The following is a 14,030-nucleotide window of genomic DNA, read 5'->3' on the forward strand; positions in this document are numbered from 1 at the left end:
GTACATAAATGTGTCTTTTTGGGAGGGTGGGAACCTCAGTAATTCATACTTCAACTGTGAATACTAAAATGTAAAGGATGGGATGTTCAGATCATTGTTGTGTCCCACAGTTGAATGCATGGGTCATTCTATAATACCCCAAGGGTCCAAATGTTGGACACTACAATGACAGTTGTATTATATTATAAATAATATGTTTTATCTACCCTTTTTTTTAAAACAAAACAATGTTCAAAAAGGAGTTTATAATTTAACATGACTTCATTGACTAAAATAAGTTGACAAATTTCCTGCAAAGTGCAAGCTTGGCAAAGTGATAATTATAAAGTGATATATTTGTATGTTGTTGGCTGAGGGGTAAATGTTAACCATGAAACAAGCTGGAAACCCACCGGCTGTTCTTTAACGGTAACAGTATGTGTTTCTACTGAACCGCAATAGGCATTTTTAGCCAGCACATTTCAAATGTCTGAAACCTTTAAGAGAACAATCACCATTACGATTATGAAAATATCTGATGCCAGTCTGAACTGTAAAATGCTTTTGTCAACCTGCCAGTTGTGCAGATTAAATTTGTATTGAATTTAATGCACAATCTTTGATATTTGCAAACAACTGGCTGTCAAAATCCACGGCGTAAAATTGAACAATAGCCTTGCTTCAGTGCCCCCTCTGCAGTTATTTGCATTGTCTATGTCTCTGCGTGTGTGTGCGGCCACCAGTTTCCCTTCACTCTGACATCTGGCTTTCACTTGGTTGGTTCTCTGTTCCTAATTCTGCCAACATACTGCAGTTATTTGTGGTTGCATGTTCAATTAATCCTCCCCGAGGCATGGAATACTGTTGAAATCATTATAGACTTGCACTTGATCCTTTCTGTAGTGTAGCAAGGAAAAACAAATTTGTTTTGACATTTGCTTAAAATTTAAATTTCTACAAGCTGGAAAACTTGTAATTCTCAACTAAGGGTATGTGGATTTAAGCTGTCTTTTTATCTTCCACTGGAAATGCCAGACGTTTATTTTAACGCAACTATCGAATGAATGAATAAATAAGTGAATCCGTAAAATGCCCACAGTTAATAACAAAAACACAATGAGCAGCAGCTGCCACCATTGCTCATGAATTGGTCTTTTAAAAAAAAAAGAGTGTCTTAATGAATATAAATTTAAATTGCTAGGTTGCAAGTGGTGCAGCATCTAGCAAATCAAACTACAGATGTTGGAAATCTGAAATAATAAATAATCGCTGTAATCACTCAAATAAATCTGCCTGTCACCACTTGCACTGATAAGATCTCCAAAGTGAGCTTGAGGGAAAAAAGTTAATCTTCCTTCAAGACACATTGCGGACCATATTCTATTCTTGAACTTTAAGCCACTCTTTGTACCAGTATTGGCCATTCTGCTTGCAGGTGGAATATTGTGTACCATTCTTGGTTTCTTGGTCCTCCAAAACATTCCAAATGGAATTTAAACTGGAGGTGGTGGAGGGAGGACAAGCCAGAAAGGGTTATTGGGAAGAAAGAGCTACTTTAAATTTAGTTGCATCCGGTTGGGTAACTATAGTAAGGTGGAGATTATTCCATGCTTTAATTGTGCGGGGGAAGAACGAATTGCTGTACACATCTGTCTTTGTAGCTGGGATCACAAATTGGATCGAATGCCCCCTGTCTGCTCCTAATCGGTTTGGGTTTGGTGTAGGTCTTGTAATCTATGTCGAGCTGACCATTTAACATTCTATAGCATGCAGTCGATTCTTGGGGATGTTGCCAGGACTGGAGGGCTTGAGCCATAGGAAGCAACTAGACAGACTGGGACTGTTTTCACTAGAGTGAAGAAAACTGAGGACTGACCATTATAGTTTATATCATAGAGAGTCGGTATTTTTCCTAGGGTTAGGGTGGTGTAAATCTGGAGGGCATGTGTTTAAGATAAAAGGGAAAATATGGTACTTGAGGGAATGTTTTTGCCAGATAGAACATGAAATGCTGGAGTAACTCTGCAGGTTAGGTTGTATCTCTGGAAGATATGGATAGGCAACATTTTCTCAGGATATATGGAATGAGGGTATTATAACATTTAAGCCATTTTTGAAAGGGGTATAGATCAGAAAACATTATAGGGATATTTTGCAAATACAGGCAAATGGGACCAACAGAACAGTTCACTGTAGGAATGTTTGTGCTGAATATGATGTGATGTTAAGCTAATTTAATCTGCCTGTACATGATCCACATCCCTCTATTCCCTGTATTAAAAGCCTCTTAAACACCACTATCTGTCTCCACCACCACCTCTGGCAATGTGTTCCAAGCTCCCACTACTCTCTGGGTGGGGGAAACTTGCCCCCAATCTCCATAAAAATGTTTTACCTCTCACTTTACAGCTATGTCCTCTAGTGTTGGACATTTCCACCTGGGAATTCCCACTGTCTACCCTATCCTAGGCAGGTACCTGATTAGATAGATATATAGATAGATATAGGCTGAAGGGCTACATCTGTTTTAATTTTAGATTTCAACCATTTTTTTAAAAAGAACCTTATTCTGTTGTATAAATCTAACCTATGTTGCAGTTAGACTGAACTATTCCAATTATTTTGTAGTCAACTTCTCCTGTTCTAATTCTGCTAAACGGGGTCAATCAAACTTCTGGCAGTTTCGTAAACTGCACCAAGTCGCATTCCTTCATCACCTATGTTGACTCTCAATTATATTATGCCTCAATTTTATACTTAGGCCCTAGTCACAAGTTTCTTTGGACTACTTCTCCAAAAGAGAAAATTCTGCAATTTCACATTGCCACTATTTCTGTACTTCAATTTTTACCTCCTTATTAGTCCCAAATGTAATCACTTCCTTTGAGGTAATGCTTTCAGCAACCAAAGCTTTAGAATTGCCCTACGAAATCTATTGTCCTTAAAATCTGTGTCAATGCTTCTGGTCATTTCCCTTAATCTCTTTTTACAATTTACTATCAAATTATGTTTGTCTGCAGACCTGTGATGTTGGGACATTTTACTATGTTAATGGATCACAATTCATATGATCCAGTGACTTGTGTTCATTGCTTAGGGATGCGTTGCTACAAAAGAAAATATATTGAACATGAAGAATTATTTGTGATCCTGATACCAGTAATTATTTTGTAATAGAATGTGCTATGTGAATTATTCTTCAGTCACTAATTTCATGTGAGATTGAAAACAAAACTAGTTGGTTTTCCTTTATCTAATTTGCCAGTGACTATCTAAAAACAAAATCGCTAATCATTTACCAAAATGTGACTCCTTTTCTGCCCAATACTATGCCCTTTCCAGGTGCCCTATTGCCACCTCTTTAATCATGAATTCTAGCATTTTCTCTGCTTCTGGTATCCAGCTCTTAGAACATAGAACTGTACAGCACAAGAACAGGTTATTTGTCCCACAATGTCCATGCTAAGCATGATGCCATGTTAAACCAATCTCCTCTGTCTCCATGCGATTCATATCCCCCCCCCCCCTCCCCATGGCCATGATTTACCACTTAGCATTAATTACTCAGATTTCTTTGGCCTTTCTTTACCTATGATACTTAATTCCTCACCTACTTAACTGCATACCACCATATTTCTCCTCCGTCTCCCAATCTTTTACTTACCAGGGCAGGACAAATGTTGGCCAATACTTAATATGATTAGTGTTTAAGAAGGAACTGCAGATGCTGGAAAATCGAAGGTACACAAAAAAGCTGGAGAAACTCAGCGGGTGCAGCAGCATCTATGGAGCGAAGGAAATAGGCAACGTTTCGGCACGAAACGTTGCCTATTTCCTTCGCTCCATAGATGCTGCTGCACCCACTGAGTTTCTCCAGCTTTTTTGTGTACCTTAATATGATTACATCAGCCAGCTGTTTAATTAACCTGAGGGACAATATTTCCATTGCCAATCTCAAGATATTCGGAGAATGAATCGTCTCCTAACATCAACTGGCCTGTAATTGTATCAATCTTATTCTAGCTAGTGCCTGGGCTGTTAATAGGTTTCTCTTATTTTTGTTATCAACAATTGTGTATACCTCAGTGATCTGCTAAGCCACTTAAGATCTCATTATCAGTCAACCATGACTATTTCATCATTTACAATCTGGGGCTATAGTAACCAACCTGTTAAATTTAAGTGCTGTACTTCAGAAAATTGGACTATCTAAATGTAAATGCAGTCTTCAACGCCAAAATCTTACAGAAGTTAAAAATTAACCACGTCACTGCTGAAAAAAAAGTTTAAATGTTGAAACAAAGAACTTAATAGAGGTCTTTAAAATTATGAGAGGGATAGACAGAGTTGACGTGGATGAGCTTTTTCCATTGAGAGTAGGGAAGATTCAAACAAGAGGACATGATTTGAGGATTAAGGGACAAACGTTTAGAGGCAACATGAGGAGGAACTTCTTTACTCAGAATGGTAGCTGTGTGGAATGAGCTTCCAGTGGAAGTGGTGAAGGTAGGTTCGTTTTCATTTTAAAAATAAATTGGATAGGTATATGACAATGCACTAAAGGACACTCAATGCTTATAACCCGGTGCTGGGACTGCAGCTATTTACAATATACATCAATGATTTAGATGAAGGGATTCAAAGTAACATTAGCAAATTTGCAGATGACACAAAGCTGGGTGGCAATGTGAACCAAAGATCCTATAGCGGTGTGAACTGTGAGGAGGATGCTATGGGAATGCAGGGTGACTTGGACAGGTTGGGTGAGTGGGCAGATGCATGGCAGGTGCAGTTTAATGTGGATAAATGTGAGGGTGTCCACTTTGGTAGCAAAAACAGGAAGGGAGATTATTATCTAAATGGTGTCAAGTTGGGAAAAGCGGAAATACAGAATCTGGGGGGTCCTTTTCATCAGTCAATGAAAGTAAGCATGTAGGTACAGCAGGCAGTGAAGAAAGCGAATGGCATGTTGGCCTTCATAATGAGAGGAGGTGAGTATAGGAGCAAGGAGGTACTTCTGCACTGGTATAGGGCCCTAATGAGAACAAATCTGGAGTATTATGTGCAGTTTTGATCCCCTAATTTGAGGAAGGACATTCTTGCTATTGAGGGAGTGCAGCGTAGGCTTACAAGGTTAATTCCTGGGATGGCGGGACTGTCATGCTGAGAGAACGGAGCGGCTGGGCTTGTATACAGTTTAGAAGGATGAGAGGGAATCTTATTGAAACAAGATTATTAAGGGGTTGGACAGGCTAGATGCAGGAAGATTGCTCCCGATGTTGGGGAAGTCCAGGACAAGGGGTCACAGCTTAAGGATAAGGGGGAAATCCTTTAAAACCGAGATGAGAAGAACTTTTTTTCACACAGAGAGTGGTGAATCTCTGGAACTCTCTGCCACAGAGGGTAGTTGAGGCCAGTTCATTGGCTATATTTAAGAGGGAGTTAGATGTGGCCTTTGTGGCTAAGGGGATCAGGGGGTATGGAGAGAAGGCAGGTACGGGATACTGAGTTGGATGATCAGCCATGATCATATTGAATGGCGGTGCAGGCTCGAAGGGCCGAATGGCCTACTCCTGCACCTAATTTCTATGTTTCTATGACATACTAGAGGCAGGAAACATGTTCCCGATGTTGGGGAGTCCAGAACCAGGGATCACAGTTTAAGAATAAGGGGTAAGCCATTTAGAATGGAGACGAGGAAACACTTTTTCACACGGAGAGTTGTGAGTCTATGGAATTCTCTGCCTCGGTGGTGGAGGCCGGTTTTCTGGATACTTTCAAGAGAGCTAGATAGGGATCTAAAAGATTGTGTAGTCGAGGGATATGGGGAGAAGGCAGGAACGGGCCACTGATTGAGGATGATCACATTGAATGACGGTGCTGGCTCGAAGGGCCGATTGGCCTACTCCCGCACCTATTGACAGCAGGTCAGGCAGCATCTTTGGAGAACAAGGATGGATGAAGTGCCTGGTCAAGATCTTTCTTCAGACACTGAAGTGTTTGTTTTAAGACCTCTATCTGGTCTGAGCACTTATCACTGGAATCTGGGTTTACAAGCATGGATCTACTTTGAAACCAGAATTTCAATCCATGCTAAATGCTGATCCTGCTAAACTGGATGAACAGGAACTTTGCATGGTTTACAAAAAAAAGATAGAAATGGTTAGTGGGAGTTATAACATCTGTCACTCAAATGTATTAATCCAATGTTCCACTGCTCCAGAACTATTATTCATATAGTTAAACAAGCTGCATTGTTGCAATTATTGATGTTGTTAGCAGACTAATAAGGACTAAGGAAACACTAGGACTAATCCAATCATGCTACACTATCTGATTTGCTCAGTCCCAATAACTCGGCTGCAACACAATTAGAGTTGAAAATGAATGTGATGTTGAGTTTGTCAATGGTTCAGCTGCAACAGGACTAAGATTGAGGAAAGCAGGCCCAGAGTTGGACTAGGACTATCAGTTTGGTGGTGTTTCATGGGAGAACAGAAGGTAAAGATGTGAAATGTGTTTTGCAAAAAGGATTTAACTAATTTCTGAACCCTGGAACAGCACCTCAACCTGGGAATGGTAGATATCCTAGGACCAACAATTTCACATGACAAATACATCCTGACAATGATATTTGGGAGGGGTATGGTCAAACTTTTATTGACATAAGTCAACAGTTAGTACCTTAGGTAGCTTCCTGATCTTACAAAAGACAAAATATTGCAGATGCTGAAAGTCTGAAAGAAAAAAAAATCAATGCTGTAAATCAGACCTCATCTATGGAAAGAGGGAGAGAGAAAAAATAACATTTCAGATCAAAGACCTTTGAGCAAAAGTTACCCACTTGTTCTTTATCTGAGCTAACATTCCATGTTCTTCACAATGTGATTCACCGGGTTCATTTGAGATTATTATTTTTTTGCCTGTGCTTTACCTTTTGCAGATATATATTGCAAGGCATTTGATTAGGTTCAGCATGGTGGGCTGCTCTGCAAGGTTAGATAGCATGAGATCCTGCCAACTAGATAGTGAATTGGCTTCATGGAAGGAAGCAGAGGGTGATGGTGGAAAGTTGTTTTTCAGACTGGAGGCCTGTGACTAGTTGGTGTGTCTCAGGAACCAGTGCTCAGCCCTTTGCCGCTTGTGGTTTATATTAATGATTTGGATGAAAATGTACAAGTCATGATTAGCAAGTTTGCTGATGATACAAAAGTGGGTGGCATCGTAGATAATAAATATGAATATCAAAAAATGCAGCAAGGTCTGGAAAGGTTGGGCAGGTGAGGAATGGTTAATGGAGTTTACTACAGGTAAGTACATGATGTTGTATTTTGGGAAGTCGAACTCTGTCAGGACCTTCACAGCAAATGGCGGGGATCCAGGGAATGTTGTAGAGTAGAAATCTAGAAGTACAGGTACAAAGTTCCTCGAAAGTGTCACAGGGTGGTCAAGAAGGCTTTCAGCACATTGGCCTTCATCAGTCACAGCATTGAGAATAGAAGTTGGGAAGTTATATTACAGTTGTACAAGACAATGGTGAGACCTCGTTTGGTATTGTATTCAGTTTTGGTCACCTTGTTATAAGACAGATGTCTTAGCTGGAAAAGGCACAGAGATTTACGAGACTGTGGCCAGGACTCGGGAGGCCTAAGCTATAAGGAGAGTTTGAGCAGGCTAGGATTTTATTCCTTGGATCGCATGAGGATGAGGGGTGATCTTATAGAGGTGTACAAGAGCATGAGGGGAATAGATATGGTAAATGTACAGTGTCTTTTATGCAGAGTAGATGAATCAAGAACCAGTGGATAAAGATTTAAAATGAGGGGGAAAAAAAAAATTAAACCTGACGCGCTACTTTTTTTGTGCAACGGTGGTGGGTTTATGGAATGAGCTGCCAGAGAAGGGTGTTGGGGCAGGTAGTATCACAGTGTCACATTAGGAAAATATTGGCATTATTAGCGCATCAAATACTTGTTATGTCATTTGTTGCTGTAATCCACATACTTAGAAACTAGTAATCCTGGGCAATTTTGACTACTGTTTTTGAGGATAATCAGCTGCTTGCTGCAGAAAGGTTTACCGGAAGACTATAGCAGCTCCCCGCAGTAGAGGTGCGTTCCTAGAAAATAGTGCACATTGTTATTTTATGTTACACGATCCACGTCATCTGCACATGCATCAAGAAATGCAAGTTAGGAAAATATAACTTTTGAGTTAATTTATTTGCAGTTTTTCCACACAAATTCCCAAAGGACAAAATTCATAACCCCAATGGCTGTAATGTAGGAGTTATTAAGCTTAACATGGATTCTGGTCTTTATCTTCATTTATATCAAACAACGTTCTAGGTGGAATCAAAACATCTCACTGTTAACTCTTGGGAACTGAAGTCAATTGTTGCCAAAGGGAAACTTGAGACTTCCTTGATATTCGTTCAGTTATCCCACTGGATATACTGGCCATTAAAGCGCAAAAACAGTAATTTTAGAAACTACCAAGAATAACAGATTATGTAGCCCCTTAAATGTCGTAAAAATGCCTTACGGGCCTGTCCCACTTAGGCAACTTCCAGGGACTCGTTTTAATGGAATTCACCTACGACAGCACCTGACGACAACCTATGACAACACCTATGTCAACCCACGAAAGCAAAAATTGTCGCCACTATCACAATTCTTTTTTCAAAATGTTGAAAATTTTGCGGAAGTCGCCTGTAGTCGCCCAAAAAAAATCACCTATGTGGAACAGGCCTGTAAGGAGATACAATGCATCAAGATAGGTGACCAAAGATTTTAATTGAAGCAGTTCAATGGCGTCCTCAAAGAGATGGAGTGGGTTAGAGGGTATTTCAGGGATCTGCATCGTGGGCAAGGTCAGAAAAGACAGCCATTAAAGATGAAATGATCAGAATTAGGTATGTTTTAGAGCCCAGAATTGAAGAAGGGTGATTGAAAGGCTTGAAAGATAGTGAAAAGGTTGAGAAAAGACCATGGTGAAAATGGAAAGCAAGTGTAACAACTTTTAACTGAGGTGATGCTGGACTTGGAGCCAACATAAGTCAGCAGATAAGGGGCAGTCTGTGGACTTTGATGCAAGATAGGATGAAGATAATAGATTTTTGGATGCCTCATTCAGCGAAGCAAGGATTTGACTCTGGCTCAGAGTGTGTTTGTAGCAAGACTGGTAGCAATGACTTTACGCTTCCCAATGTTTACTTTGAAAAAAATGTTTGCCCCTTCAAGGCTGGATGTCAAACAAGCAATTTGGCAGATTACAGGCTTTGGAGGGATCAAGGAAGGCAGCATTTGTGTGAAACCTTGACAACATATTTGTGAACACCAAGTAAAGAAAGTTTGAAAATAAGAAGTATTTTCATGGAATAACCTCCAACTCGTTTTAAGAGTAGCATAAACAGCAGCTGCCTTAACCTTGATTAGGCCATCAAAAAAGCTAGAAAGGACTTTTGCTTGGTTTGAAACTAGTCTAATATTCTTATTGAAACAATACTCTATTAAATACAAATTCATATATAAATTGGTAACAGGAAAATTACTGTTAAAGTGAATCTTTCTTTACCCCATCTGAAGTCACCACATCATTCAAAGAAACTTAAAAAAAAACATTAACCTTCATTCTCAGTTAATTTGGTTACAGCTGCCGGTACAATGAATAGAATCATTATGCAGAAACAAGGAACTGCAGATGCTGGTTTACACAAAAGGACACAAAGTGCTGGAGTAACTCAGCGGGTCAGGCAGCATCTCTAGGGAACATGGATAGGTGCTCTTTCTGATCGGAACCCGTTTTCAGAGTTTATTCCCTACAAATTCTCTCTATTGCTAATTAAGTCCACCATACCAATTTGAACTACGTTTAAATCAATGAGTCCAATTACAACACTTAACATTTTAAAAATCAATTCTTGTAATGGTTTTCTCATGCCCATTTCCATTAACCCTATTTGCTCTGTAAACAGTTCTAATTGTTCTAAAATCTATTGTATCCACTTTTCCAGTAATTCAGTGCCTATTTTAAATGTTCCCCTTAAAATACTTAACTCTTGTAAACAGGAAGTAACACAACTTCCATAAGCATTCCAAGGCACATTAGATTTCTTATGGATGCTGTGATCATGGCTTACAAGAATTTACTTTACTCAGTAAAGAACAACAAATGCTCAGTCAAATGTTCATTTTAAAGTTGAGATTGCTAGATCTTTGTTAACTTAAGGTAATAACGAATAAGAGGCACGAATAGATATGCAGCAAAAACCACAATAATCTGCAATCCAGTGCTTCAGAAGTTCCAATGGCACTGGAGATGTTTCCCAAGCCTCCTTGAAACTCACTGGAGCCCCAGTTCCCAGGCATCATTTGTCTGGGTAACAGAACATTTTATTATAATATTGTGTAATGTCAGGAAAAACTAACTTTAAAGTGCATTGGGATATTAATAGAAATAATATGGTTTACACAATCTGCAAGTCTGGAATCAGACTCGAGTGTGTTGGATAATCATAGTTTTACTGTATTCAGGCGCAACATTCACCCAGGGGTAAGTAATCCTTACTTTGGATTTTACCAAAGTACACTTTGGCTAAATCTAACATCAGATTAAATGATAATTCATATTTAAAAAAAGACACATCGCTGGAGTAACTCTCAGCAGGTCAGACGGCAAGCCAATCCTGCTCCACCATTCAACATTGGCTGAGCATCCAAATTCAGTTCCCCATTCCTGCTTTCTCCATTTCCCTTCATCTCTCTAGATTTAAGATCTAATTTTGAATATATTTATTGATTTGGCATCAGATGGCTTGTGATATTGAACTGCACAGGTTCACCACTCACGCCATTCAAGTCAAGTGACACAAAATTACCCAAGAAGTCCAGATATGGCCTTAATAAACCAATCAAAAAGGCTAGAAAGAACTTTTGCTCTAAACTGGAGTGTGAGGCGGATGGCAAGGAGAAATTGGCGCAGATCAAGCAACTGTAACTCATCACTCCAATGCAAGCTCATTGCATTCTACAAACGCTTTGATAGGGAGAACACGGGCGTGCCTTCCCGGGGCTCCCAAAGCCCCTGATGGTATTACAATCTCAGTCACAGAGGCCAAGATCCTTCAGGAGGATGAACCATCAGAAAGCATCTCGACCTCATGGTATACTTGGTTGTGTTTCATATAACCTGTGCAGACATGTTATGCGTTTACACATCTCAGAGACAGCAGATGGCACTAATGTTAGTTAGTATCCCATATAGGTCTCTATAAAATGTATTTTTTATTTGGTGCATATTTTAAATCTCATTTAATAAATGTTGATTAATTACAAATGTTAATACAAATTCTGAAAATACAAATCATATCAATAATATATTTCTATAACCATTAGTGTGGAGTATCCAGTACTGCCTGTAATTCCCTCCCCCCCCCCCCCCCCCCCCCCCCCCCCCCCCCCCTATTTTGTTCAAATCGTCATTAATGCAGCGTATTCGATCCAGGAGGGCATCAGAAATTAAGAAAGCTATCCTTACGCAATTGACAACTACAGGTCATCCCCAGATAACAAATGATTCAATTTTTACAGATGTCTACAAGTTGCTTTTGTTCATAAATCGGAAAGAATAGGAAATAAAATCACTCTATATGGTAACCATACCTCTGTACTGAATGGCATTGACATCAATAGGAAAGACAATTACTAAAAGTGGAGAGCAAACTTCTGTCATTTGCAGAAACTAACCTATGTAGACATTTCAGGTCTTGTGGGCTTGTTCTGATATAGATCTCTAAGTTGGGCATTCATAACCTTGGATAGATACCGAAGATACACACAAAAAACTGGAGTAACTCAGCGGGAAAGCATCTCTGGAGAGAAGGCGGTGACGTTCCGGGTCGAGCCACAAACGGCATGGCCTGTCCACCACTCAATTAGCAGCTTTTTCAGTACTCCTGCCACCATACATCTAACCTGACGAACAAGGACCCCTGCCATAAAATGTTAATTTTCAATTTTCAAAGATGTTGCCTGACCTGGCTTATCCCCCCCCCCCCCCCCCCCCCCAGCATATTCTGCTCGTTAACATATTTTAGGCATTTGTATCTTTTTTGATTGTCATGCACAGTTGAATTCAATCCACTTCCCTTCCAGATACGTCGACGAGTCTGAAACAGCACACTGCTACAGCTGGTAGAACAGCTGTTTGACAGCGCCTGAGAACAGGTTCAATCCCGACCTCGGGTGCTGTCGGGTGTGTGGGTGCTCCGGTTTCCTTCCAGATCCCAAAGATTTTTAGGTTTGTAGGTTTATTGGCCTCTGTAAATTGGCCATGGTGTGAAGGGAGTGGATGAGAAAGTGGAATAACGTAGAACTAAAGTGAATCATCGACGTGGACTCGGATGGATCCAATTGCCTGTTTCTCTCCAGAGGCTGTTCGACCTGCTGAGTGTTTCCAGTTTTCCTGTTGAGCTTTCAGATTTGTAGCATCTGCATGTTGTTGATATCGGTTCTCTGACCCAATCGGTCACTCTACGACATCAGAAGCCCCCACCCGGTCTAACGTTAGCATCAGGCCCGATCTCCAGACCTCAATCCACGCCTGTCACCCGTCGCCGTTCCCAGCCGCTCTGTCGCCGGCTGACCAGTTACCGTTTACAGCCGCCGGGCCTGGTTCCCCGCCGGTGGTCATCACTCACGGTGGCCGGTCAATGATCCTGGTTCCTCGCCGGTGGTCAGTCAGGGTGACCGGTCCTAATTCCCCGCCGGTGGTCAGTCACGGTGACCGGTCCCCTCAGTCACGGCGGCCGGCCGGCCGGGCCCGGTGGGTGGGCGTGTCGCCGCCCTGACCTCTGACCCGGCGGCGGACGGCCGCTCCCCATTGTTTGGCGGCGCTCACGTCACTGAGCACATTAGCCGGTCTGAGCGAGGGGGGGGGGGGGGGGGGGACAAAGAGAGACAAGAGAGAGAGAGAGAGGAGAGAGGAGGGGAGTGAGTGAGTGTGAGAGGGAGGGAGGGAGCGGCCGGCCGACGGGCAAACAAGAAAAAAGGGGGCAAGCAAGTAGAGGGAGCGCGACGCCCGGCCCCGGCGCCAGAGGCGGCAGCAACAGCAGCACCAGGAGGAGGAGGGGGAGGAGGAGGAGGCGCGCGACCGGCCGCGTGCACGCGCGTGGCGAGAGGGACAGAGGAGGAGGGGGCAGAGGCCGCGAGACAAAGGGAAGGCGGCGCGCGCCCGGGGGCGGGAGGAGCCTCGGCCGAAGTGGGAGGAGCTTGAGGGAGGTGGGAGGAGCGCCAATTGCTCCGGGCGCGAGAAGGAAGGGAAGGAAAGAAGGAGTGGGGGGGGGGGGGGGGAGGAAGCGGGAGGAGCCTCGACCGAAGTGGGAGGAGCTTGAGCGGCGCCGCCAGAGAGTGCAAGGAGGAGGGGGAGGAGTTTCAAGCGGAGAGGGGAGGGGCCTGAGCTGCTGCGGCGCAAGACGGCAGGAGGTAGTGGGAGGAGCCTCGGTCGAAGTAGGAGGGGTCTGAGCGCGAGGTGGGAGGACCTCCGGCGGCAGTAGCTGCGCGCGATTGCGCGTGGCCGGCAGGCAAGGGAAGGGGAGGAGGAGGAGGAGGAGGAGCTTGGGTTTGGGCAGCGCGAGGGGAGAGGGCACGAGCGGAGGCTCAGGCAGGCACTGGGAGCGGAGAGCGCGGCGGCGTCGGGAAGGCGGGGCGGGGGGTGGGGGGGGGAGGAGGAGGAGGAAGGCGGCAGCGCGGCCGCGGCATGCCAGGCTCGATGTTCTCCGAGATGGAGCCTGTCAGCGACTCTGGCGGTAACGGTGGCGGAGGAGGAAGCACGGTGGCGGTGGGCAGCGGGGGAGCCGCCGACGCCGCCGCCGCTGCCGCCGCTGCCGGCCACATTAGTAGCACGGAAGAGGATCAGAAATCGCTGCGGCTCGCCTTGGATCACCTCTCCATCTTGGGGCTGGGAGAGGAAGGCGACGGGCTGCTGGTCGAGGGAGGCGGCGCGACGGTGGAGGACGAGGAGGAGGAGGAGGAGGAGGAGGAGGAAGAGGA

At 43.2% G+C, this 14,030-nt stretch overlaps 1 protein-coding gene across 1 annotated transcript; it reads left to right on the forward strand.

Moving 5' to 3' along the window:
* Nucleotides 1-13,613: 13,613 nt before the first annotated feature.
* On the forward strand, nucleotides 13,614-14,025 carry LOC129711154 (RNA-binding protein MEX3B-like; the record flags this gene model as incomplete). The annotated part of the gene is made up of 1 exon (XM_055658605.1): nucleotides 13,614-14,025. A coding segment is annotated over exon 1 (288 nt), but the record flags the coding sequence as incomplete, so codon positions are not given.
* Nucleotides 14,026-14,030: the final 5 nt, after the last annotated feature.

The sequence above is a fragment of the Leucoraja erinacea genome, chromosome 29, assembly GCF_028641065.1.
Source record: "Leucoraja erinacea ecotype New England chromosome 29, Leri_hhj_1, whole genome shotgun sequence".
NCBI lineage: Eukaryota > Metazoa > Chordata > Chondrichthyes > Rajiformes > Rajidae > Leucoraja > Leucoraja erinaceus.